This window comes from Charadrius vociferus, unplaced genomic scaffold (assembly GCF_000708025.1).
Source record: "Charadrius vociferus isolate BGI_N301 unplaced genomic scaffold, ASM70802v2 scaffold1413, whole genome shotgun sequence".
NCBI lineage: Eukaryota > Metazoa > Chordata > Aves > Charadriiformes > Charadriidae > Charadrius > Charadrius vociferus.
In genome coordinates this window covers 982,425-1,010,358 of record NW_009647827.1, presented here as the reverse complement: position 1 = coordinate 1,010,358, position 27,934 = coordinate 982,425, and the positions used below count along the sequence as shown (strand labels likewise).

The following is a 27,934-nucleotide window of genomic DNA, read 5'->3' as shown; positions in this document are numbered from 1 at the left end:
GTCGGGCTGGGGCGGGAGCAGGCCCTGTGGGTTGAGGGAGGGCCGGGGATGGGTAAGGGGGGCTGTGGGGGGCCGGGGATTAGGGTAGGGCAGTGAGGGCTAAGGCAGACAGGGCTGTGCGGGGTGGGGTAGGGCTGGGCTGAGGAGTTTGGGGCAGTGGGGTCGCTCTGGGGGCAGAGGGGGCGCTGGGGTAGGGTAATCCTGGAGCTGTAGGGTTGGCTGGGGGGAGAGAGCTGCATTGCTCGGGGTAAAATGTTTGGGTGGGGGGCGAGAGCTGTATGGGCACAGGATAGGGTGCCACGCTTTGTGGGGGGAGGATGTGGGAGCCAGTGGAGAGGTGTAGGGTGGGAGTGGGATGCTAAGGCTGGAAGGTGTGGAGGGATAACAGCAGCTCTGCAAGGGATGATCTTTGTGCAGGGCTGTGGGGGAACAGGTTGGAGAAAGGGGAAGGTTTGGGGTGAAGGATGCAGACCTGCTCAAGAGGATCTGGCATTTACCGTCATATTCTTGTAGAGGCTGTGGTGAGCAGCAGTGGTGCTGGTGGGGGGAGAGGCGGGGTATGGGTAAGGCCTGGTGGGGAGCTGCAGGTGCATCCTGGTGGTGTCAGCAGTAGGTCCTAACTGTGTATAATTGCACGAGGGAGGAATTTAGGATTTGCTTGTCTGAAGGTAAGCCTCAACCTGATAGAGCCTGGTGTGTGGGTACTGGATGGTGAGCCTGCGCATCTGCTTTGTGGCAGTTCATATTATTCTTTCCTGAATTAATAGGAGCATGTTACTGAGCTCAGCACAAAGCCTTTTCCTTAAAACTGGGAGCCAGATGAAAACTGTAAAAGTCTTAATAAAACCCTCTGCAATAAGTGCAGGTAGTCACACAAAGAAAAGGAGTATGAAATCTAATGTTAAACAACAAAAACCTGTGGTGCGGGAATTGGAAAGGCCGTCTTCCAGTCTCAGGCCTTTATGTGGGGCACTGCACTCTGGGGTCATTAAGACTCTGCCCTCCTCCACCTTCTAAAATGCCAGGAAATGGCTATTGCCAGGGGCAGGACACCAGACCTTTTGGCCTGATGGTGTGATGGGGTATGGCAATTGATTTACTAGCCTGGCTAGGTCTGTTGCTAAGTCCATTGTTTTAAGAAATGCTGGTGAGTTGTTAGTGGATGCTAGCATTATTTACAGAATAAGTAAGTGAGCATTGGCATTCAGAAGTGGGCATAAAATAAAAATGTAACGCTTTTCCTGGATTTTGATTGATCCTCCAATGTTATTACTGTTCAGCCCTGAGAATTGAGCCTAGGCTTGGCATGTTGGAGTCTAAAATGTGCAGTGCATTTTGTAATGCTGGGTTCAGGGCCCTAAAAGTAGTGCAGAGTTAAGAGCATCGCCAAAGTTGCCTGCAGTCCTTGGAGTGTCACCTCGCCACCTTCCTTCCCTCTGGGAACAGAGCAAGCAGGGCTGATGGGCATACCTCATCCAATTGCCCTGCAGGCTTATGCATTTCAACTTTTCTTTCTCTTTTCCCTGTATTGTTTATGCATGCAGTGTCTGAATCTTCTGCAGTAAATGCTAAAGCAGGCAGAGTAGATTACTTTTTTTAAGACATATTAAATTACGTTCATGCCAAGAAATCACTTTGTGTTGGCTGGCTCAACAAAAGGCATGGTTTATAGTTGTGCCTTGCTGTGCTTGTGATGAGCTTTGATCACCTTCTACAGAGAAAGACTGGGATAAAGGAAAAAGTCTTTTGAGAAGTGCCAGTGGCTCTCTTACAGACACTGAGGGTAAGCGTAAGTGCTAATGTGGGAAAGGTAGTCTGAGCATGGAACCACGATCCTCTTAGAAGTAAGTTTAACTCGCAGATACAACTTGTAAGAATGCACGTTTTCGTTCTTGTGCATGTGATATAGATGTAAATGTCAACCTGTGTTTCACCTCATAACTTGGTTTGTTCAAAGGAAAAGGTTGGCCTGATTACTTTGGCATTTTGAAGTGCAGTGGGATAGTTTTTGGGGGGATACTTTCACAGTTTCAGATCTGCATAGCCACCATGGTATCACCTACAGAAAAGCCAAGGCTACTGTTGTACTTGTCACAAGTTAAAGTAACCTCTTTTAAATGTGCACTGACTTCATAGTTTTGCTTGTAGGCAGCATCTTAGGTGTAGGCTTAATTTTTAAGGTCGTGAAGAATTAGTTTTTCAGTCTGATTTGTACAGGAGGAAAGATTTGGCTGTGAAAAGCCTTTCAGATTTCAGTTAAACTTTAGCTGTACTCATGCACACTTATAAGAACACATCTGAATTAAAAATCTTTTTAGTAGTATAGTAAATTGACAGGCAAACACAGTGCTTGTGAAACTAGTGATGAGGAGGACTAAGTGAATTGAAGGTGTTGAAAATGGGTTAGTCTTTTGGGCCAAGTAAATGAAATTACATGTGCAAATAAAATAATTGTGCACATATTTAATAGATGATGTGTTTGCCTTTTAGAAATGTGTGCTGTATCTGTGTGCATACAGTACATTCACGACTTGATTCATTATTCTGCATAATTAGCTGGTGTTGTCAAAGCATTCGTGCATCTCTGTTTTCAGATGTGACTGATGAATTTCCTATTCAAGTTGATTCTCGTCCAAATATTTTCCCCATAATGTTCTCCTTAAGCTGCCTGATGTATTCCTGTCTTTCAGATTCTTTTGCTTAAAGTTCTAATTTTTGTCAGTACTAATTGTTCCTCCTGCAGTTGTATGTGGTCCATGTAATGTGGATGTAAAATAGCCCTTTTTTTCACTGTGCAGCAGAATGTTCACCTTCAGCTGAATTAGGTGACATTTATGCATTTATCTACAGAATAGAGGTTAAATGTGGCTTTGGAAGCTGAACGCGTTGTCAGCTGTCTTGGGCAGTCTGGAGACTTGCAATGATGAATAGCACAGTAAGCAACATAGCAATTACCTTACAGTGTCTTGAACCTAGTAAAGTGTATAGTTTGGTTCAAGTGGGAGGAACTGCTGTTAATTTGTTTTTATCATGCTTGCTCTTCTTATCACTGTCGAGGCGATAAGGCAGTGCTTAGTATAAGAAAACATATGATGTAGTGACTGGTGAAAACAATTTGTATTTTTTACACAAAAGGATAAGTTTATGATTCAGTTCCTGCACATGTGATCTGGGCAGCAGATAATGCAGACCGCTTGAGTTCATTGCTGTGGATGGCATAGTCACAAACCACTCAGGATGAGGTATAAGGGATGTAGCAGAAGAATGGTAGAGTGCATGTAGTAGGACGAACTTTGAGATAAAGCTTCTCTAAACAGCGTACTGATGCCATTCGATTTCTAAAACTCACATAGAGAAATGCCACTGTCGGTCACGGTCATTGTAAGTAGAAGAGAGGCCAAATACAAATTGAGCAGGAGATAAGAGGCGTTTGAGTAGGTTTTCTTTTGCTGTTGGCTTAAGATGAAATGAGAAGTGATTTCAATGAAGAAGTTAGCTATTTAGCTCTTTAAAGGGAGGAACTATGGCTTTTCAGAACTGCGCTGAAGGGGTCCGAGCTGGAAGGGAAAAACTTATCTGGCACAGAAGCACCTGGGGTCTTGTCAGGCCTGGAACTCTGTGACATTGTCCCCTGTCTGAGGCAAGCAGGTGGGCACTGTCTGTGCCAGGGACTTTCTGCCAGAACAAGAAATGGAGTGCCGTAGTAATGGCTGCAGCAAGCAGGCTCGTGCTGGCTTTTTTAGTGGGTAGGGCTGGGGATAAGCAAAATGGGGAAGGTAATGAACCAAGAGGATGGAACGGGTAGACAAAGCTGAGAGAGAGGGGTTCAGGGTGTGTTGGAGGAAACAGCCTGATTGTGTGGCAGCTAGTGAGTCTGCCTTGAGGGGCCACAATTTGTATGGGTTTGTGTCCTCTGTTAAGCAGCACTCTCTGTCCTTCCTAACAAATACTGTGTATTAAATGAGTGCATTTGCTTAGGCATCTCATTTTTCCTGAATGCTTCTTCCTTGCTTCTACTAACATGTACCTAATCCAACTACATAATCTGACTGCAGTATTTAAAAGAGCTCATGAATCTTGCTGTGTTTCTCAAGTTATCTGTATGTTGTGCCTGTGACAGCACTCTGTATATAGTGTCACTGTTTTCCTATGCTAGTTATGCAGTTCCTTTATTTGTGCAAATCTAGTGAAGCAGTGCTGAAGAGAAATATTTCAAATTCAGAGATCAGTCAAGGCGAGCTGCAGAATCTTGAGGGGGAAGACTTAGTTCCAGGCCTAGAAAATCTGTATGAGATTTGTTTCCTCGAATGAGTAGATAACAGATTCTTTCTTCAAAACTGAAGGAGGGGACTGTTTTTTGATTAGTTTCTCCTCTTGAGTTTGGAAAATAAATATCAGTGAAGTCAATTTTAGGGTTCTTCACGGGCCAGCCTCTTAGAATCTTCATGCTAAGCTTGAAATGCTTTACTGGTATTTCTAAAAACCCCACAATGTCTCTGTAAAAGGTTTGTTCCTGAGAGAGCAAAGCATAAGCCAGGGAAACTTGGGTGAGTTTGGATGGTAGTTTGAAAACATGGATTGGTTGTGTTTATTGCTATCAGACCTAATTGAAAATATTTGCTGCTTTTTGCTCAATTTCCTTCCACATTGCTGGTCCCTGTGGAAGGCAGGGTAGCTAGCTGAGGGGCAGCTGTTCCCAGGGTTGGGAACATTCCTTTTGACGTTGTCATGATGCTGCAAGTGCACACGTAGAGAAAAGCAAAATGCAACTGCTTTTGTTAGTGCTGTGTTATTATACAACCAAGTTTGCTCAAGAAGCAGCAGTTCCCAGTTATGTAGCTTTGTTTAAATGCTTATCTTAGCTAATTTTGGTCTACTTGGTAAATAAAAAAACTCATTTGATAATGAAATCATGGCAGTTTTGGCCTTTCTGTTAACTATTTGAGATACCTTTGCAAGTCACTTCTTGGGAGACATTTTATAGAGTCTGTGAGAATGAGCGGTTTGCAGAACTTGCTTCTGCTGTGAGGAAATTTTTCTAATTGGTTTTGAAGTTTGTTACATCAATAAAACACAGTGGGTCTGCTGCTTCTATAGCTGGATATTTTCAAGGGGTAACAGCCAACATACTCTGACTTGTATGCTTGCTTAATGTGGCTTCCTCATAAGAGCTGACTGTGTTTTTTTATTAAGGTTTTAAACCCACTGTGTACTAAACAGTTTCTGTTGAAGAAAAGATTTTGCTATCCAGAGCGCAATTCAGCTTTGTCTGAGGAGCACATTTAGAACCTATTGATGCTGTAGAGTGAAACTAGTTTTATCCAGGGGACAAATGTGTTGACTCAATTTGTTGATATGGTTCATTGTACAATGTTCACAGGCTCCAAGGAAGCAGCAGTTGAGGCATCAGAATCAATTGGATAAGTTTGTTGTCTGACCATCCATCTCCTTATCTAGACCACCAAATCCTTGGCAGCCTTTTCAAAATGGAGGGAAATTTTTTGTAGTTTTTTTTCCATGTATTCTTGCAGAGGCTCTTTAGGCATGTAATTCTTTTAAAGGCAATCAGATTTTTCTGTTTGAGTTTTGATATACTGGGTGCCTTTCTCTTGACCGAAATTGAGTCTTTCTCAAGTCAGCTCTTATTAGAGGCACTACTGCAAGTCAGATATAATTGGAGATGTCAGTTAACTTGACAAGGTTGCTTTTTGCATACACCCCAAATGGCGAAGTTAAATGCTAAAGCAATGTTTCAGAATAAATTACTCTGTTTACTGTCAGCAGTTAAGTGTTTAAAGGAAGTAGGTATTTAAGTATGCATCGTAGGGAACTAGTCAATTCCTCTTGAAGGTTTCACAAGATTTTGTGGAAACGATGTACTGCAAAAGGTTGTTAGATTTTTCCTTTACCTCTTCCTTTAAGCTTTGCGTTCTGCAGTGCTACATTGTTTGCGACCTGTAATCCCTTATACCTGGCAGTGTCATTAGTTTAGACCTCATTCATGTGCCTGGTTTTAAGCAGTCAGATAACATCCATTGTAGAGAAGAACTTTAGGAAACTGTATCTACATTTTTGTACTGGCCTTCCTCTCGAGTTTGATGTAAATCACAGAAGCTAGAACCTGTTAGCCAGCCAGACAGCAGTAAGACCATACCAGCTGCTGGTTCTTAGCTTGTAAACTTGACAAATCTAGAGTTGCAGCCCTTTTATAAATGAAAATGCACCACTAATTTTTCAAATGGCTGCTTTGCCATTATCTCTCCCTATCATTCTTTCAGTCTAAATAATGGAAAATTTTGGCTGTGGTGGATGGTTAAGTGGCTTCCTTTATCTTCTCCTATCACATAAACTTATTGTCATGAGCTTTTGGCACGTAAGCTGTGTGTTCCTCTATGTTAAAGACCTGTGTTAAATTCGGCTTGCATCTTGAGTTGTTTGTGCACAATTGTAGCATTGTATTGCTTGTGAGTTCTGAACAGGATTATTGTACTTGTTACTTGTGCCTTAACTACGTAATGCAAAAGTAAGTGCTTAAGGTTATTTTATTGCTGATCCAATAAATTCACTGTAGATGGCAAAAATTTGAGTGGCTAGATTCAAGTTCTTAGCTTTGAGAATATGTGATCTTGCTGCTAAAAAAATAAATAGAGAATGTGTGGCTTGGAAGCAAGAAAAATGAGATTTTTAGTTGTATGCCAAGCAGAAGACACGTTGAGGTCATCTAATAACCCTTTAATTACTAGTATCACTGTGGATGTGCTTTTATTAAAAACAACAAAAAAAAAAAGGCAAACAACAAACCCACAGAAATTATTGTGAAGAATCTAGTTTTGCTATGACATTCATTTAACAGAATTTTGAAGCAAAGTTGATGCATAACTGGGGACAAGTTCTTGCGGGCTAAACTTTTACCCAGACTGCTCTTACCATATCTATTATGCTACAGCTAATTTCTTGTTCTTGCACAGAAAAATTCCTTCGCGTTCATTCTTTCTTGATGGTTGTCATTACCCATAAAAGCTATTGTTCCTCTTAGTCCTTGTATATATTCAAGGAGGAAGAAAAGGAGATTCTTCTAGCGCTGTTGCCTTCAAAAGACTTTCAGCCTGGGAACACTTAAGTGGTATCAGTGGTATTTGTAGCAGTGGAACTTCCTCTGTGGGCATATTTGTCCCAAAAAAATGGATTGGTTTGGAAAATCACTTTCAGCCAAAATCAGGGCAGCTAGACAGGTAAAATTCTGCCTGTGGGCATGTTCAGAGTCTGAAATGTGGCAGGAAGTACTAGACATGTATGTGGTAAGTTACATCCTTGCTATTTACAAACTCCATATTGAATTTTCTTGAATTTTGTTTTTGAAAATGTGCTGGTGGTGAAACGCAGCCTCATGAAATATAATCATATGTGCTTTGGGAGTTTTGCCTGTCCGCATGCACTTCAGTTCATAAACTAGGTTGTTTTATGGTGGCTGGGCTCCCTATCTAGACTTGAGTATCAAATGCGGTTTGTCGAGAGTGAATGTTTCAGTGTATTGTGTTTGTAACGCTGAACTAGTGTTTAAGTAACTGATCACTACTTGCTATTTTTAAGTTTTCAAAATGGTATTTTCTTCATTAACCGTAGGTGGTGCGTTTGTGTCAAAACCCAAAACTGGCGTTGAAGAACAGCCCACCCTATATCCTAGATCTGCTACCGGATACCTACCAGCATCTACGAACCATCCTATCACGCTATGAGGGAAAGATGGAGACCCTAGGAGAAAATGAGTATTTCCGCGTGTTCATGGAGAACTTGATGAAGAAAACCAAGCAGACCATCAGCCTTTTCAAGGAAGGGAAAGAAAGGATGTATGAGGAGAACTCCCAGCCTAGGTAATGGGGAGAAATGTTTTCAAATGTTTATGATAAAAGTTTGCTTTAGTGAACAAGAGTTTGAAGAAATGTCTGCTGGTTGATATGTTGTCTGTCCATGAAAACAGACTTTGAAGAGATATAAATCTAAGTGTAGAGTTTTAAGTAAACTATACTTGGGTATATTGAAATCTGAGGGTGGAGTAAGAGTTCAAAGCCTGTATAGCCTCCTTATTTGTTGTGTAGTTCAGGTGTGCTAGGTTAATATAAACAATAAGTGTGCTATGAAAAAATTTTGTGGTCCTTTGCATTCTCACATAGAGAATGCCTTGTGAGGGAGGATGATAAGGTTTAGAATGATGTTTCTGAAAATTTTAGGAAAAATGATGTTTCTGAAAATTTTAGTAAACAGTAGAATATTTTGTTACATAGGAAAACAGTCATCCAGACTAAAACTTGTTGTAATTGGTCTTTAGGCTTTACAGAACTTTTCCTTTTTCAGGAAACAGAAACTGTCCAGTATTTCCAGAAGTCAGGGGGAATTAACCTTGTTTTGTGCGAATAAGACATCTTACTAAAACCCCATAACTTACTTGCATTGGAAAGTTCATCTTTAAGGTAGATCATGGTGCCACACTTGCAAACCATTCTTTCATTTTGTTCAGAAGGCGTAGCTGAGACATCTTCAAGGTGAATGGCACATGGCATATCTTCAAGGTGAACATCAATTACTAAAAAGGATAGGTGGAGGTAGAAACTGAAATTGTATCTGAATATAAAGCTCTCTTGAACAAAACAGTATGAATTTGATGAGCACTGTACTGTACTTGAAAAGGTGCTTGTTTCTTTCATCTAGTTTTAAGGAAAGGAGAGCCAAGGTGATTTAAGAGTAGAATAAAGGTCTGAAAAAGGTTAATCTTTCATATTTTCCTGACTGTTGGCAGCAGGTCTAATAGACAGAGATGTATGAAGCATACATTTGTAACTTTGAAGTTATTTCAGGATTTTGGAGTAGGTGTTGAGTTAAAAAAAAAAGTGGAAAAAAGTGAAAACTACCCAGTGGCTAAACATAATTTCTCTGGGGAGAATATGTGGTTAACGCCCTGGCAACTACTTGCTTGAATTACTTGGAGGGGGTGTGTGTGGAGAAGTGCTGGCATATGTTTCTGGTATATTGAACTCTATGTAGTATTCCATAATGCTGATCTCCAACAAAAGACTATGATAAAGGCTCCAGAAAGCATTGAAGCATTGTTAATGCTGTTTTATTTTTCATCGATAGTGTTGAAGAATGAATTAAGAAATGGAAGTTTCTTTCTCGATTGTTGTTTAGCATCGTTTCTTTGAGATGATAAGACTTAAAAACTTTGAGAAACTCTGAGAGTTTGTTTGAGACCAGGTTTGGGGAGTGTAAATATGGCATCTTCATTTGATACACTTGCTTATTTTAAAAGTTTGCTTATCTGTATAAAGCCTTCAGGAATTGGGTTCAATGTAATGGGTGAACTCAAAAGTTAGATGTAATATTATCCACTTGCCCCACTCCCCCCAGCTTTGGGAGAATGTGGTTTGTATAGGCACGATTGCCTCATTGCAGGTGAGAAGTGGGTTTTGGGAGATGTTGCTAACTGGAATTTTCAAAAAGTATTATAGAAAGTAATAGATATAACAAATATGGGGAGAAAAGAGCTCATTAGCCTGGTATGTTTTGCGCATGAGGTGATATTTAATGGAAAATTACATTTTTTTCAGCCTTCACTCAGATCAAAAAGAGCCACAGTATGTAAAGCACTTTTTACTGTGAATATGTTGATGAAACTGATTAAAATTAATCTCTGTGTCTTCTGCTAGAACCGGTCATTTTCTTGTGTCATCCTTTGAGATATTAACAACACATTATCATTCAAGACTGTGAGTGATTTTTACAGTGCAGTGGGTTGCTCTTAAAATATTTTAAGTAGTGTTTATCTTCAGAATGGTTGTGTGTCTTGCTCCCATATAATAGAGTTGATGTTATTTTCTAGACCTCTTACTATTGCCTCCAGAAGTAGGCTAAGAGGGTATACGAAACCCTTTCAGAATGTATCTGTGATGTTTGTTCTGGTTAACTGTGCATGTATTGTGATCTCTGGTTAACTGTGCATGTATTGTGATCTGTCCATCATAAATATAGAACGTCTGATGGGTAAATGATAGATAGCTATGGCAATCAAGTCCAACATCTCACCTCCAGTCCCTTCTTTTTCAGAGAGAAGCAAAGAGAAGTAGTTCCAGAGAGTTAATCATACTAGTCAGTTTGTAGTCAAACTAATTGACAAAAGGGGGCGGGGGAAATACAAATCGATAGATGTGAACTTCAGAAACAAGATTCCAGTAGAGGCTTGCTTTCTCACAGAGGTGATGGGGAGTCTTTGGGGAATGGCTAATTGTAGCATTTATGAATAAACAGCTTACCAGGGAAGCAACTGTAGTGAGACTTGTAAACATAAGCGTGGAATTAGAATGGCATCCCAGCTACTCTCATTACACCTTCCTTAGCTTTTCACTCAGACCAGGAAGCAGCAGTTACTGTTTTGCCATAAAGGGGAAATATCAGACACCCTTTTCCTGGTACTGGTAGCGAGCGTGGTAACTTTCTCGATTCTCTAATTTGTCACAGAAAAGAAAGAGGTTAGAGTAGTCAGTGCATATCATTTGTATACTTGTTCACGAGAGATCTGCACAAAGAATGACACTAGGGGTGCAGCTAGGGGTTCTGTTAAATGCTGCATATCCATTGTCAGACTTTGTGGTTGTGTGAGCTTTTGGAACCTGATCACTTAAAGTGCTATTTGTTTCATCTGAAATTCAGTTAAATGAATTTTTGCTATAAATGCACCTTTAGATTTAAAATGTATATAATAATTTAAGGTGAATAAATGAGATTTTTCTCCCCTTGTTAGGTGTTGAAGAAAAAGATTAATCTTTTCTCTTGTAAGAATTAATGAATTCAAATATTCAAATTGTGGGGGAAGTTTTCTGGCAGGTTCTCAGCAATCTGTAAAGCAAATAAATACAACCTGAATCTGGTATTCACTGGAAATGTGCTCATGGCAGAGTGTGTATATGTACGTATAGATTAAAAAAATCTGTTTTGCTCTTGATCTCTTGCGAGTTTGCAGCTAATGTTAGTCTGCAGTGTCTTGAAAACATGCCTTTAAAAATCTTATCTGGTGTACTGAATAATTGTTTTGTCTTGACTTTTTCTGACTTTTTTTCCTGTTGTCCTTTAAGCTTCTTTCGTCCTGTCTTCCAGATTTAGCATTAATTTTGTTTCCTGTTGTGTAAGCTCTTATTTTCCTCCCCCAAATGTTTCTTGATGTAGAGCAAATACACTATTTTGCCATTTGCATAACTAGTGTGAAAGCTGTGCAGGTGTTTGCTACTAGCAAACAGACCAGTAATCAGAAATGACTGAAGTCTCTCTTCGATGGTAGGATCAGAATTGTCTTGATCACTTGAGCATCAACCTTCTGTTTTTTATTATTTCTAAATTGCTCTTTGTGTATTTCCTTTCAAGCTTTTTAGAGATTCTTCAGTGCGTTCCCAATGTGGATTAAGGCAGAATTGGAGCACAGCTGAGGAGAGCACCACGTCTTGTAGCTGCTTGTGCTGCTTTGAGAGCTCATAATAGCTGCAAGATGTGTGTCATCAAGCATTGGATGGTTTGGTGCACTGTGTTGTGTATATGTTTAGAGTAGACTGTGTGGGAGTATAATATGGATGCTGTTGGCTCTAAGGCAGGCAGTTTAAAATCCAGTAGTACAAAATAAGATTGCAGTTGCATATTGAATGTTTAAAGGTGTGTATGTAAAGAGAACACGTGCATTGATGTATTCTTTGCCTTTCAAACTACAGTAGAGGAGCAGAGGTGCTAAGAACAGGGTTAGAAAAGGCTTATGTTAACACTTGCTGTGCTTACGGATGTGGGTGAGTGTTTGTTCCCTCAGCTTTAAACTAGTTGCACTCAGAGCTGTTAAAAGTGAACACAGCTCTCCTATGTCATACTTTAACTGTCACTGCGCTGAAAGCATCGTCCTGTTGTGGCTAACACCACAGTTAGCGTGACGTCTAATGCTATAAATGCTTAATGGCTTGCTTTCTTTTCTTAGGACTGTAACAGTTGTTTTGTCTCTGTAACACTGTGGTTTTCATGTATAGCCATTCAGATGAAATTGTTACTCTTGCATAAACTCATACTGCCATTTTTTGTGAAGAGAACTACTTTTATTAGGAGAGCTTTAAAGATGCTATTTAAATTCTGCTTTAGCTCACTTCCATATTTGTTTAAAAATTAATGCTGTTGAGGGTGCTTTTAAAGCTATGTATGCACTTTCTGACTAATAAGTACATGCAGTAACTTCTAGTTACTGTTTAAAGACTGGATTTTAGCAAGTAGAGTGGATTCAACTTGATGACTTTTGAGTAGGTGTGGGTTTTTTAGTGGAGAAACTATATTGCTCCTCTGAATTTTGATAGCATAGGAGCATATTTGGATTGTCCTTGCTAATAGATAGGTTGGTGTCTTAAAACAAATTATGTATTTGGGGATCTGGTAAAATAAAATGGTAACATCCAGAGGCTTTGATATTGGAAGCAAATAGTATTTCAGGAGTTAATAATTCTAGATATTTTGTTATATGCTTGCAGTAAGCTAAAGGTAAGTCATTCAATAATTGGGTAGCTGTGCTGCTGTAATTAGCAGGTATTCTTGAGGCTACACACATTTCCAAAGCTGTTGGTTCCTATTCTTTATAGGTCCACTGTGCTTTCTAATTCAAAAGGCGTTTTAAGACTTGTCACTTAAAGTTTTAAAAACAAAACAAAAAAACCCCACTCAAAGGTGAACTTTGTAGCCTATATAGTTGAAACAGTGCAATAAAGAAATTCTGTAGAGGGTACTTAGCAGATTTATATGCAAAGGAGAAAGGCACACCTGTCTAGCACTCAGTAGCTTGCTGTGCTACTTGACAGTGGTAAATATTGTGCATTTCTTAAGTTTACTTTTTAACTGGTGGTCACAAAAACTGGTTGAACATACATAATTTTTTTTTCCTGCAATGTGATGGTTCCATTGATAGTGCCATTAATGCTAATGCCACAACTACTCTGAGCATGCTGAACTCGCCAAAGCTCTTGATTACAGTTTAATTTAGAGGATTAGAGGTTATGTTGGAATATTTTTTTGTTTCTATTGCAGAAAGCTTTTACTTCTCCAGACCCCTTACTTGCACAGAGGAGCTGTCATTTGTTGTTTTTTTTCTGCTACATAAATTACTCATCACAGCAGCTTTTTTGCAGTTGTGTAAATAGATTATACTTCACATGGCAGGACAGAAAATAGTTTGCTGATCAGTAGACAGGGATAGGAAATTGTCTGTTACTTGGGAAAAGATTAATTGGGCTGAAGAGTCCATTTTTCATTAATGAATCAAATTTGCTGCTCATGTTAAAACAGTGTATGAGGGGAAAATTCAGAAAAATTGTTTTCTAAATAAAATCGGACCACTGCAAATGTTTCCATGTGAGAATACAGTTGTGCAAGCTGGAGGGTGGGGGTTAGGTGAAAGGCTGAGGAGTAGTAATTACTCAGGATGTGGACTGGATGTTTAGGAAATAGCACAAGTTATTTTACTGGTTCAGCTTGTATACTTTGAAAACAAACCGTTAACAAACACAGTTAAGGAAACTAACATATCTGTAGAGGAGACAATGTGGTTAGGTAGGGAGTATCACAAACCCTCTCCATATAACTTGGAGCTGCAAAAAAAGGTTTGGGAAGCTAGTCCATATTTAATTGTTGTCTTTCGGACCATAGCATGATGGCATGCTGGCTCAGCAGGAGTTCATGTTCTTTTCTAGCTCCAAGGTGAAGACTTACTAATTTACACAGGAAAAAGCTACCAATATTTAATGTCTACTGGAAATGACCATGCATATCTCTAAAGGGGAAGGAAATGCATGAAGAATGACTTGGGGAAAAAAATTTTGATTTTAAAGAGGAAAAAGTTGGAAAGCACTTGTGCTAAGCCATGAACCAAAAAAGGCCTCTGGGGGGGAGGGGAGAGTCAGTGCTCTAATCTCATATTTTAGAGTGCTTGCACACACTCCTGTCCTGTGAAAGAGAGATAGTATAAAATGTGGAACTGAAATGGTGCGTGCAAGTCGTCCTTCTATCACTTCCTTCTAATACAGCTAATACTTCTTTTTTTTTTGACAAAACCCACTAGTGTGAAGTCTGCATCTGCATTTAAATTAGAACATCTTAAAGAAAAGAACAAGCTACAAAGCTGCCCACAAGAAAGGTTTCCTTGCCAGGCTCCAGCATATGAACACTAACTAACTGCTTATTACCCAAGAAGAAATTCATTATCATTTAAATGTTGTTGGAGAGAGGAATGTGAATTATTTCTTTTTAATTTGGCTTTAAATTACTAGTTTAGGTGATAGCTGTGGAACTTCAATAACACTTAGCATAATTGGCATAAGCTTGCACTTATTTATTTTTCTTCCTGTCAAAAATTGGACCACTGTCTTGAAAATAAATTTATGGGTAAATGTAAGCTTTCAGATTATTGCATAATAAGGAAGTAAGATTTTTATTCTTCTTTGCTCTCAGAGCCTATAAAATGGTAGAGTTTTATAGAAGACTAACTCTCTGGACTTGATGTTGTGGATGGAAGTGCAAGTGTGTTATTTAGTTTGTAGTAATTATCTTTTGAAATTGCATAGATTTCTCAATGCTGTCAAAAACGTGTTACTGCTACTTGGCAACTGTATCGTCGTGTTCCTTGGGTGCTTGGCTTGTTTATTAAAGACCGAGTTCCATGTTTTGGATTTCTGTTGATTTGAAGAAGTCTGCAGTCATGGCCCTTTCAGCCAGAAAACAGATTGTGTTTTGGTGCGTGAAAGCTTTTCTGAACTATAAGATAGTGTTGAAAAAAACCTCAGCTTGCTAGAAGGTACTGAACAAAATCAAGCCAGCTGCTTCCCAGCGGTTTAAAGCAATACTTTCTATCGTATTAGTTTGTGAACTTGATGGCTTTGCCCTGTTTCCATCTCTGGAAGGTGGATCAAGTGGCACCCAGTTATGTGCCACACACTGCTGGCTCAGGTAATGTGACTTGCTGACTGCTGCTGTCCTGTGGAAAGGACTAAAATTACTGTCGAGGACAAGCTGGTTGTGGTAAATGAGTATGGTGCGAGGGGAATAGTGGAACAGCTATAGGCTGGGCAAATACTGCAATGCTGCAATCCTAGAGTCTGAAGCTTGAAAAGCAAACATGTGCCGGAATTGTATGTTGTACTGGAGCGTGCATGTTGCAAAATATCCTGGGTTTAGTATTTTGACAGGATGTGAGTTGGGAATGAAGTGATAGACCTTACAGATCCTTCTGCCAAGGAAGGCCCAGGGCGTCATGATACCCAAGATGGTTTTGAGGCAGCTGAACATCAAGTGTGAAATACAGAATTTTCCTTGTTTTGGAAACAAGGATCTTGTGCTTTGTTTTTCACTGCAACTGTACCAAGTAGCCTCTGAAATACAAACTCTGACTCCAGTGCAGAGAGCCCAAATATTAGTATAATGAGCAGTAAGTTTTTCTGTGTAGTCCCTTGAATCTGGTAAAAGAATTAATGTGTTACCTAGGTGAGAGGTTATCTTTTATCTTGTTAATCCTCTGAGTATATGTTGAGCTCTTTCAAGACCATTAGTCATGGCAAATTAATTATTCTCTTTAAAGTGCTTTCTATAATATTTAAATCCAGAAAAATAAGTGGATTTTTACTCTCTTAACATTGAAAGAAATCTAGCTTGTTAAAAATACAACACTAGCTTTTGTGCTTACAATAAAATGTCCAGATCCTTTGAAGGTCAGTAGGCCGATGCTTCTGGTCAGCACACTGGACTGCCTTATCCTTTCTGCTTCAGATCAGTCACAGCCATTTGCATGACGATATGAGTACACCAAAGGTTTCTGGTCATTGGTGGCCTGCAGTATATTTTGTGTTACACTTTAAACTGATTGGCCTGCTCTACTCATAGAACTCCTCAAGGTATTTAAATATATGTTGAAAAGTGCCAGGATTCAGAAGACTGTAAGGAAACTGTAATATATCTGTCCTGTAATATCTAAAGCACTGATAAAGGAATTAGCCTGTAGATTTTCTTGCTTCTTTAACACTACAGTTGTTACCATTTTAAAAAATTTAGAATGGAAAAAGTACTGCACGCAGAGAATACCTTTCACTGGTTAACGATTGCCCTTTGGGCCGCAGACATAATTAATAGGTAAAAAAGGGGGAGGGAGGGAGTAGAAGGGAAGCTTCACAGCAGTCGCAACTGTTTTACACAGATTTGTTGCAGATATCAAACAGAATAAGAGTCTAATGCAGTGGTTGCAGTCATTTCTGATTAGCCACTGTGGGGGCCAGCTCAGGTGCGATGTCCTATGAATGTGGCAGTTTAGCTTCCAGATGGAGTTAGATGTGTGTTCTGTGCATGAGCTGACATCTTCAGCCAGGCACGCTGGTGCCCATGGCATCCACTGACATAGGGCAGCTCCTCCACAGAAGAGGCAATAGGGCTACCCTGCGTTCCGGTTATTCAAGCCTGCTGTTGAGAGTGTGTGATGGAACTGGGATTAGACCTAGAATGGACAGAAATATCTAGTCCTGTGGTTCATGTGTTCCCATTCCTGTTTTGCTGTTTTAGTGAGTGAAGTCTTGAAGTTGCAGAATTAACCAGCTGGTTTTGTAGCTCTACGAAGAATGAAACAGTGAAGCCTGTAGTTCTTTAAATTGAAAAGTATGTTTGGAGCTGAACCTTGTATTAACAAGAGGTGATAAACATGTTATGTGTTTGTTTCATAGAATCATAGTATGGTTTGGGTTGGAAGGGACCTTGAAGAGCATCTTGTTCCAACCTCCTGCCCTGGGCAGGGCCACCTCCCCACCGCCCAGGTTGCTCCAAGCCCCGTCCAACCTGGCCTTGAACGCCTTCAGGGGGGGGGCAGCCACAGCTTCTCGGGGTAACCCGCGCCAGGGGCTCACCACCCTCAGAGTGAAAAATTTCTTCTTAATATCTAATCTAAATCTCCCCTCTTCCAGTTTTAAGACATTCCCCCTCGTCCTATTGCTACATGTCCTTATAAAAAGTCCCTCCACGGCTCTCCTGTAGGCCCCCTTTAGATACTGGAAAGGGTGCCAGGGTGAGCTAGTCTGCAAAATCGATGCAGCGTTAGCTGATGCTGTAAAATTCTATAGTACAAGTAATTAATTTGCTGATTTTTAACATGTCTGGTTTGCTGTTAGTCTGCTATATTAGTTGACCTGTTGATATACTATAAATGTTACAGAGCAGTGGCCCAGCATAAATTTGGAAGGTGACTTCTGTTGAGCCAGTAATAGTTAAATGGAATTTCATTCACTTCCTGTGTTGCAAGTTTTGTTGAAAGTAGTTCCGCTGTTTCTATTTTTAAAACTGATTACTGTGTGTGGAGGACTCTGAAGCTGTCTCAGAGTTGTAAGAGACATCTTGGGATCACATCAAGCATTTCCACTTACTGCTTTTATGCATAGTCTGGAGTTTTAGGTTAACATGAAGAGCACACACAAAACTTCTCGCTAGTGTAGTACTAGGATATAAGATACAGTTGTTCTCTCGGGAACCAGGCACAGCCACCTATCTGCTGAAATTGGGCCTAACTGCTCGTGTCTGCTGCATAGTTTGTAACATGTGAAAAGCATGTGTTATATGATAACCTCACAATTCTGTGGTCTCTGAAAGGTGCATTATACTTGTTGGAGACTTGTTAAAAGAGCTGGGTTTGCGTGTGTTTTTTTCCCTCTTAAATCTTCAAAATATCGAATTTTAAATGTAAAGTAGTTACAGGAAAAAATAATGTTTGGCTGGTTGCAGGACCCGAGAACTGTGCTTTTGGGGGTTTTTGTTTTATTTGTTTTTTCTTAAGTACCAGAGCTTGCGTTTTACCTGTAGTGGATGCTGACCCTGTTGCCTAAATATCATCTGGTGCTAAGTGTGTAATTCCAAAGTAACCCCAGAAGTGAGAGTGTCGGGAACTTGTATGTCCTTAGTTATAATTTCCTGCAGTAGTACCTAGTAAGTGGATAGTATTCTGCAATAATGAGCATGTGATAAGGAATTAGAAATTCCCTAGCTCTAATTCTAGCTTCCAGCACTTTCTCTCCTTCAGCTGCCTCACCTGTAAAATGAGATAAAAACGCTTGGTGGGGCTTTTTTTGCCTCAGAAAATTTAGTATCTCATATTGAGAAGAATGTCAAAGTCCTGAAGGAAGCCTTATCCATCAATAGGCTTTTGAGGTGTGATTTACAGAAAAGCATTAATTGCTCAACTAGTGAAATAATTAGAATGTGCTTGCAGCTCTGCATGTCATAAACTTACATGGAGAGCTACTGGAGACTTAAGACTGGGGTACTACAGAAGCCATTTGGACTGTGAGTTGTTTAAAAAAAAATACAAGTTTTCAGCAGTAGCAGTGAATGAATAACAGTACAGCAATAACAGTGTGTTTTCCCTCAGTTTAACTAAGCAATCGTCTCATTTCCAAGCCACGAATTTGTAATTCTTTCACCAAATAAACATAGAATTTCTGAAGAAAGGAAGTGGTGCATCTGAGTTGTCCTGGGTGAACATGTTAATTCTGCAATTCTGTGAGGACAGAAGCAATTAGGAACTGTGGTGTCTGTTCTAGGAGCCTTCAGTCAATGAGTTTAGTGCAAAGGTGTCAGATGTTCACATATCCTCTGTAGTGCTTTTTCCCTTAATCTTCCATTAGAATAAATAGGTATACTTTTTAGAAAATGTTCTTTAGTCATTCCTCCAGTGTACTGAGACTGCATTTCTTGTTGTGAGCTGCATTTTTGGGCCATGCACCGTTAAACAGCCAATTTGGCTTGTAGGGACAGCCTTCTTTTGAGTTTTGAATAGGATGGTTTTACAGTAACTTAGGTCCTCTGATTTGAATTATTTTTACCCTCTTGAATCTTCATTGTTGCTGTGTAATTTTAGCCAGTTTGGTGTTGATTTTATGAAATAAAGCATTTTGTCAGAAGTGTGCTGAAATGAAGTCAGGTGAGTCACGTTCAGCTTAATTTTGTTTTGGGGCCAAAGTGGAGGTGTGGCTGTGTTTGCCTTAGCTTCCTGTGAAGAGTCTTTGTTACATGCAGCCTATTCTTAGAGAGGCTGAACGTTCTTTGTGAAAACCCAGCGTTCACATGTGTAACTGAAGTCAGTGGGAGTGCAAATAGAAAAATCCCTTTGAAAATTTGGTCCTATATAAGAAATACGCGCAATAACTTCAGAGGAAGTGAAGTGTTTTGTAGTTGGTTGTCTTGTGTTACAGCTCTTAATTCCTCTTTACAGTGATGTTTGTAGCATGCTTTCAACAGAATGAGCTTTGCAGATGTGACAGTATGTGCATGTCAAATTATGGCATGCGAGCACAATATTGTGACTAAATCATCCAGCGGAGCAGTCTCCTTGCTACATGTGAGGAACAAAATTATACTGTGGCAGTTGGTTAGCTGTGAAGTAGTTGAGAGGTACTGGAAGAAAATGAAAAAATTCTAGCTGGCAGTGGCAGAAATGATAGTACTGTATTAACATTGCCTTAAGGTAAGAAAGGCGTTTTATTCATGAAGCATATTAGGTGCTGTATAACTTCGTAACTTGAATGAATTTAACTGATTACATCGACATAGCTGAAAGAGGCAATGCTCCGATTACAACAGTCCTCTGCTGTTAATGGTTTTACAAGGCTGAGCCTATACGGTGGAAAAACACTTTGATCCTGCAAACAGGAAACTGGAAAAGAAAAATCTGCTGTAGGTCTGGGGGAGGCAACAGCACCAGAAAACCCAGCTGGGGCCCGGCCAGCGGAGGGGCTGCAGCGAGGAGCTGCAGTGCAAGTGGAAGTGCCTGCTCGACCTTTTGACTTCCGCTAAGATGCGTGGAGCAAAAACAGTCATGAAGCAGGAAGGAAGTAGCACAACCACAGCGGAGGGGGCATGGAGGAGGGAGGCCGAAGGAACATGCCTGTTCAGCCTGCAGAGCCGCCGGCAGGCCTGGCCCGGCTTTGGGGAAGCACAGGGTAACTGGAGAAGCAGGCTCGCTTCATGCTGGTCTTGGTTCCCCAAAATGGTTGCTTGAGACCTGCATCTTTAGAGCCCTGTCGATGTCAAGGGTAGCGCAATTTTACAGGCTAGTGTGATTGCAGCTGAACAGGCTCTGGTGATGTTTCTGGGTTGTTAAAGAAATGGTCCTCTGTTAACATTGTGGGTATGGAAGCAATAATGCCTCCGCGCTAGAGCTGCAGATGTTTCACAGTAAAATACTTCGCTACTGTATAGAGTGGAAAAATACTTAGCTTTCTAAGCTTTCATTTTTTGCGTATGTTGTTGATGTACTATCTAAGAGTAATAAGCTTAATACTTTGCATGTATGTGTGAAAGCACTCGCAGGAACATGAAATCCTACCTAAACTGTAGCTGTTGCTCTGACTCTGGATGTAACCGCTGAACAGAAACATGCTGTAGTTTTTCATTTGAAGCTGGTACAGGTGTTGCCTTCAGCACAGTTGCAAACAGTGAGGAGAGCCAACTGATGTGGCCTGTGGTCCCTGGGTAACATTTTCAAAAGTGCTTATATGACAGATGTTAAAATTCCACTGAGTGTCAGTGGGATTTAGGTGTCTAAGTCAGTGATTCCCAAACTGCGGTTGGCATACCTCTGGAGCAGCTCTTGGTAACAGTATTTGTGTTCATTACTATGTTAGGCTAAAAGTTTGAAAGAGGGCCTGTGTGGTCTAAAAGAAACATGGAACATTGCTGGAGGTCTGTGGCCAAAAATGTTTGGGGATCTCTGGTGTAAGTCATTTAAGTGTTCTTTGAAAACATTACCCTTTTTCTGGGAGAACTCTTGCTTCTGTTTAGTTGAAGCAATGGACATGAGGACAGTTACTGATGTTACTAAAAATAAAATACAGTCATAATCACTAAACATCAATATGCCAATAAAAAATGTTCACTGTAATTGCAAGCATTTATTTCATCTGTATTAATTTACAAATGTGTAACTTGGCTTGTGAAAATAAAGAATTGCACTCTTGACAGAAAATGTTTGCCCTTTTAGCACAGGATGAGTAACTAGTTGCTGTGTGTAAAAGCTAGTTACTAACATGAAGTATTCTGCAATTTGCTGCTCTTTATGTTCATTTCCTGTGTTTTTCCTGTTGTTTACTTAAGATACATCTAAATATTTGTAAAAAATGATAACCCTAAGAATTGAAAATGTTCAGGTATTAGAAACTTTTTTGTAAACAGAGTCCCTCAGAGTGTGTGTGTAAAAAAAAAAAAAAAAAAAAAAAAAAAAAAAAAATCATTTGTTTATCCATCCTTAAGTCTGCGGAAGTTCTTATTTCTCTCGCTGAAATGATGTGCTTAGCTGAGTGCAAGCATTTCCTGAAACTCTGATAAGGGAGAAGGCTCTTAGGCAGAAGCGATAAGCAACTGGACAAAGAAATATACCTTAACTTCTTGCGGTGTTAACTGTTGCTTTGTTTAAACCGTGCCCTTGTTCACTCAGCTTCTTGTGAGAGGGTCGGAAATGCATTAGTGCACTTGCCTGATCACACCCAGATTTTCACACTGTGCTGGGCAGCAATAAGAGACTATACGCCTGAAATGACTTCCCTTCATTGCATACATTAGTTTCAAGCATGTTTGGGTGGTGTTTTTTTTTTTCACAAACAGGACATGATTTTTCAGCTGGTAAGAGTGTTAGCAAGTCTGTGCTAGCTTGTGCCAGATCCCTAAACAACTTTGTAGTCATGTAGCATTGCTGCAAGCTGCTACTTTACCCGCTAAGATTGCACACAAATACTGTATTCTAACCCTTCAAGGAAAGGAGTCGGAATTTAATTCTTACCAATTACTTCCATGTTAGTGTAACAAAAGCCTCCATTTTCATAAAATCGGTAAAAACAAATACCATCTCTTTTTTGCTTGAGTTGTAGATGGATTCATAATAGCAGAGTGTTTGCTTTCTTCCTTGCACTGCCATAAACTCTCATCTTTTTTGTCATTTTTATGGAAGTGAGGACTTTCAGAAGATGGCTTAGGGAACAAGCTCTGCAGCTAGAACCTCTGATTTACATTTTTGCTACAGTTTGTCAGCCAAAGGCATTGCAGGGACATGGTGGGAACCTACCCTCAGGAGGGAACGAACTGGGGTGTGAGTTTACAGTTAAATCATATTCTCTGTAGGGTTAGCCAGTGGCTGTGCCTCAGAATTTGAGCCACCCCCTGCCAAATGCAAAGTTGCTTGTCTGTTACTGGAAAGGGGAATACACGACTTTGAATTACTTAAGGTTATACCAGCGTGGGGAGATGTGCAAACAGATGCTTCTGGTAAGGTAACAGCCTGGTTTTGTACTGCTGTAGCTTCTTTGTGTATCCATACATCTAGGTCCTCAGCCACTGATCTTCATAAATGTGATTGTAATTACATAGGAAGCCATAACTTTGCTGCTCTGATGCAGCTTAGTTTTTCCTACACGCAGGATCCTGTGTAGGTTTTTGGTTTGGGGGTTGGGTTTTTTTTTGAGACATGATTCCTAAAAACAAAAGGTGAGGAGGAATTGCAGTAGCACTCCAAAGGTATAACAGAACTGCAAAAGCAAGATGACTGGAAATTGTGATACACTAGGAAGGCAAGGGGACTTTCTGCCAGTCCCTCTCTGCGTGGGATCAAACAACCCAATCATATAGCTGCTTTAAAATACACACAGTTTGAATGTGTAACACATCCAGTAGAGAGCTACTGAAGGGAGCAGCCTACAGAAGAGCATCTGGGTGCTTTTACTTACATTAATCTTGAGCACCTGTTGTTATCAGACATGTACAAAATTGCAAAAAAACAGAATCCCTTGCTGTATAGCTGGCACATTTTAAAAACACTTTGAGCAGCTTTCATTGCTAAGACACAAATTAAAATGTAGTTGAGTAAATAAGGGTGAGAGAGGAGAACTACTGTCAAAGAAGGTTTATAGTTTTGAGTCCTCTGTACCTTCTGGTCTACCCAGACTGCATCATAGCATGGAGAAGTGGTTCACGTGGAGCTAAATGGTATAATATGTGTCAAGCAAAGCAGATAACTTCCAACTGAGTTTAGACTCTATGAAAGTATGGTATGGAGCTGGAAGACCTAAGCCCAAATGTCCTGAGAATTTTTTCAGAAAGGTTGGAGGCAGTTACCCATCTCCTTTAGCTGGAGGTCAGTTCCACAATCAGGCAGATCAACAGGATAAGTACTTCAACTAGGAATAGCATGTCTGGAGCAAGTGGTATCTGAAAAACATCCAAGATTAAGTAAATTGGAACCAGTCCAACCAGAATACTAAAAATTGGTGAAAGGCTGAAACCTGGGGGGAGCGCAGTTTGCTGCGAAACACAGCTGTCTTCAGGAAGATGACACACTACAATAGTAGCATACTTAGTGAGAGAGCTTGGAAAACAAGGCATTAAGAAAATAATATGTGACTGGGGATGCTTCTAGCCCCTCTCTGAATGCAGTCTGCAAAATAACTTGTTGCTCAGTGTCATGGCTGAGTTTGTGCAGTGCCTTGGTGGTTGATGCAGTCTTCTGACCAGCTCTGGTCTGTTTGACATAACTTAGGAGTTGTCCTTTCCCACATGATGCTAGTTCCTTCTTTTATCTTCAGGCATGTGACGTGGGGGTGAAAAAAAGCCTCTGGCCTAGAAATATCCCTGTCTCTTTTCAGGAACTCCATTTTCCTATCATCTGGAGAATGTAATGGAGTGGAGGAGAAAAGAGTCATCCTTTATTTGGATAAAGGAACAAGAGGAAGAGGTGCCACACTAGTGAATAGATTTTTTTTTCCATCTATGCGTAGAAGATGACCTCTTTAGTGTGTAGTAGTGCTATTGTTTGACTCCTAAGTAGGAAGACTTATTCTGGTATTCCTATACTGCTACAGGCACTGATGCTTTGAGGTACCCAAGCTAGCTCTATTTCTGCATAGCACAGTTACAACATAGACCTTACCTCCTTAACGTGGTTTCTAAGATTACAAGGAGGGAAGCAGCAGCCCTGTGCTGCAGTTTGTAGTGCTGGAATTTGATGCCGATCCAATGCTGGTTTCTTGTGAAGCGTGTAACCCAAAATGCTCCCAGTGCTGCTGTGTCCTCTCTGCTAGGCAGTAGTCCTCCTGTCTTCTGTTTCTGGAAATCTTTTGCACATTGACTAAGTCCGAAACAGAGAATATCTCTTCTCCTCTTCTCCCACTTTCCCTCTTCAATTTGGAAAAGGGCGTACCCTTATGGACTAGAGCACTCCTGATATATGAACGTCATCAGGCAGAGAAGGGACTTGGGGTACTAATTTGTAATTCAAACTGGATAATTACTCAACGCATATGGTTGAGCGCCCTGATCATATGTAAGTTATTACCATTTTAGAAAAACCGTGCAGGTGTTTTGACCTTGGAGCTGGGCCTGTTATTACCGATTAGACGTTCTCTGAGCAAATCTACTGTGTTGGGACCCTCTGGAGAGTTGGAAAGACATTCAGCTTACATGATCCAAGGCAGTAGTAGTTTTATGTGCTCTCATAAGGAATTTTCAGACCTCAGAGCAAAGGAGTCTGATGATGTTTTGGCTCCAATTATGCTGTTACTTAATAAGTAAGGTCTGAATATTGGTTTTGGATGTTTCCAGTGAATGTATTTCCTTGGGGGAGTTTGCCTTGGAAATAACCTGCCCACCTCAAAGAGCTTATGCAAAGTTAGTCATTGTGGAAGATGTCTTGACAGACACAGGCATTGCTGATAAGTAACGTGTGATGGATGTGTTCTGAATGCTGGGTAAATACTTGAAAGGCTGTCCCAAATAAGAGGCGTTTTCTAGTCGGCGATACTTCTTGAATTGCAATAGGTGCTATTTCTGTTTTGTTCAGAGTATTAAACCACATCTGTCTTTTCTAAAAGAAATGTTTGTTTTTGCGGTCCTTTGTAGGCGTAACCTGACAAAGTTATCCCTGATATTCAGCCATATGCTGGCAGAACTCAAAGGTATTTTCCCAAGCGGCCTTTTCCAGGGAGACACATTCCGGATCACCAAGGCAGATGCTGCAGAATTTTGGAGAAAGGCTTTTGGTGAAAAGTAAGTTTCTAACTGTGCTTAAAAATAGAGATGTGGGAACAAATTGCACACAGCACTGTGTATTTTTTAAAATTCTGGTTTGAGGTTCAGAAAGGTCTTTGTCAGGTTAAAATGAACAATGGGAGAGACCTGCTAGCCATTTGGTCCACTCTCTGGGGTTAGATACAGGATTGTTCCTACCTTATATTCCCATTTCCTTGTCCTGTCTTGTTTTAAATGTGTTAAGCGATGGGTCTTTCCCCACTTTCCCTCGGAGACCCTTGTACTGTCACAGAGTTTCCCTCAATTATTCAGCTTAGGTTTTCCTCTCCTTAATTTAATTTCTTAACTTGTAAGCAAGCTGTGCGAACTATGAGAAATAATCTGCTTTCTTCTTGCAAAGGTTACTATGCCCCCAACTAGTAAGTTGTCCTTTAGCTAAGCCATTATATTAACTTTTTTTCATCTTCCCTCCGATTAGTCTTTCCAGTCACTTAGTCACGTTTCTTCTGGCTTCTCTGAACTTTTGTCACTTTGCATAATGGCTTTGTTAAGACAGAATGAAGGAGAAAGTGAAGTGGAATGTATATTTACATGCTAACTGTTGAAATGTCAATTTTAATTTTTGTATCTAATAAAATGCTGACTAAATTAACTGTAGAGCAACATTTGAGGATTAAAGTTAATGAAATTGGGTACTGCTTTCTAACTAAGATAGCTACGGTGCTTCACATAAATAGTTTAATTAGTAGCTGTCAGAACAAAAAGCAATAACATGTTTACTCATTAATAACACGGCTGTCTGAAGTTAGGCTTGTTCTTTCTGTTTCTATTCCACTTGATATTTTAAAAGAAGGAGTATTCCTTCAAACAGGAGCCTCTGTTTTGTGTTCTGATTATGTTACTTCTCCAGTTAATCCCTCTTTAGAGAGTTGTTTGCAGCTTTTATTATTTAACTATCTAGACCTCTACTAAAAGACTTAACTGTTAACTCCTTCTCTACCAGCTACAACATGCTATTCTTATCAAATGATGGTGTTGTGTACAGCCCGGGGTACATACAAGCATTGACATGATAGAACTGTAGAAAAAGAGAAAGGAGAAAGCAGAGCTGGACTTCAGATTCCAAAATTTTGCGTATGCAAAGAAAATTGTCTGAATTTGGCTGCTAATTTCCCACAGTACCAAGGAATCCTGTGCTTGCATAACATGAATAAATTGCCTGTGGCTAATTCTGATTTTCCTCTCTTCCATTATCATGAAGTGCATACTCACAAAAAAAAAATATGTAAGGCGTGTACATGGTGGTGGTCTTCAGACATATCACGTTTACAGATGGCTTGGTTTTCCCCAGGACTATCGTTCCATGGAAGAGCTTCCGTCAGGCCCTGCATGAAGTGCATCCAATCAGTTCAGGGCTGGAGGCCATGGCCCTGAAGTCAACGATTGACTTGACGTGCAACGACTACATTTCAGTATTTGAATTTGATATCTTCACACGACTTTTTCAGGTAAGAATTGAGGAATGTGAATCGATTGAAATGTGTCTCTGTGCTGCAGGTTAGACTCTTTTCCTAGGACAAACGATATTTTACACACTGAAGTGACATTATTTATGCTGTAAGGGATTTGGTCATCTTGCCCTTCATCCCCTAAGCAGCTCTAGTAATACTTAGGACCCTATATTGTAATATAAGTGTGTGATACTTCTGGTTGTAGAAGAAAAAATTGTCTAAATATATACTGGAACTGTAAGGCACATTCAGTATCCTTCCATGAATCAGTTTTTCCCTTTCAAAGGTCACTTTTAGACTGAAGTTCTGACACAGCTTCTGTAAGCCAGGAAATGCGAAGCTTAGTTTATCAGTCTGTCTTTCCTTGCCCTTTTCTTTCTTGTCAGATTTTTTTTCCAGGGGGTGGGTGTTCAGGATGAAACACAAGCATGGAAATTCGGGCTTCCTAGCTTTTGAACTGACACAGCCAGGATGTTGTGGACACGTCTGTGTTCTGTGCATGAGAAATATCTATATTACTGAAGTGTTATTAATAGTAGGTAAAATTCTAACCCACAGTCTTTAATAGTGCTAAACTCAAAAACACAGCTTCTGGTGGTGCAATTGGGTATTTACAAGAACAAACACTTACTTCTTTGGCTCTCATTTGCCTTTTCCCATGTGATAGGGTGGGTTGTAATTAAGATACGTCTAGATGAAAAATTCCCATGTGCGGTGTTGCAATGTGGCTGATCTCATTCAGTACTTTTTCCAACTGTAGTACATAAAGAGCAAGTTAAGAGTTGCTGCGATTTCCAGGAGGTGCAAAGTTCTTAACAAGACCTAATATCTTCTTTTAGACAAGTTGAGAAATTTGGAAAAATTGGATGAGATTTAGACACTCAAGCCCTTCTTGGGATTGAGAACTTTCAAAGGGTTATGACTTTTCGTGCATCTTTTCAAGGAATATTTAACATGTATATGCTGGTTTATTTATTCTAATCTTAAACTAGCCAGTAGTCCTTGCCACACCCAAGTGAGGTTAGGTGGTTAAGGAATAGTCACAAGCATCTTACACACAGTGAAACTGAGACAGAGGAAGGAGGTCACTTTCCTGAGGCCATATAGGAAGTCGGTGTTGGGGATCAGACTAGTCATGGTTTCTGGTCCTATGCCTAATCTTTTTAATCTCCTGTCTTTATCCGTGTCTTAGGAATGAGTCATTTTCTCTGCAGAAGCAGCACAAATTGGTAGCTATTCTCGAGCTATCTTTTTGTGACCTCAGTGACTTCTCCCTTGGTATTTGTTAAAGGAGTTTTGATTAAGGTCTGTCTTAGGTGATGATTTTATCA

At 40.1% G+C, this 27,934-nt stretch overlaps 1 protein-coding gene across 1 annotated transcript in view; it reads left to right on the top strand.

Moving 5' to 3' along the window:
* Positions 1-7,629: 7,629 nt before the first annotated feature.
* Positions 7,630-27,934, top strand: part of CBL (Cbl proto-oncogene, E3 ubiquitin protein ligase) — a 33,524-nt gene continuing 13,219 nt past the window's right edge. The window contains exons 1-3 of the mRNA XM_009882463.1: positions 7,630-7,871; positions 24,964-25,110; positions 26,444-26,600. Coding sequence (XP_009880765.1) covers positions 7,744-7,871; positions 24,964-25,110; positions 26,444-26,600 — 432 coding nt within the window. The 5' untranslated portion in view covers positions 7,630-7,743. The remainder of the gene's footprint in view (positions 7,872-24,963; positions 25,111-26,443; positions 26,601-27,934) is intronic.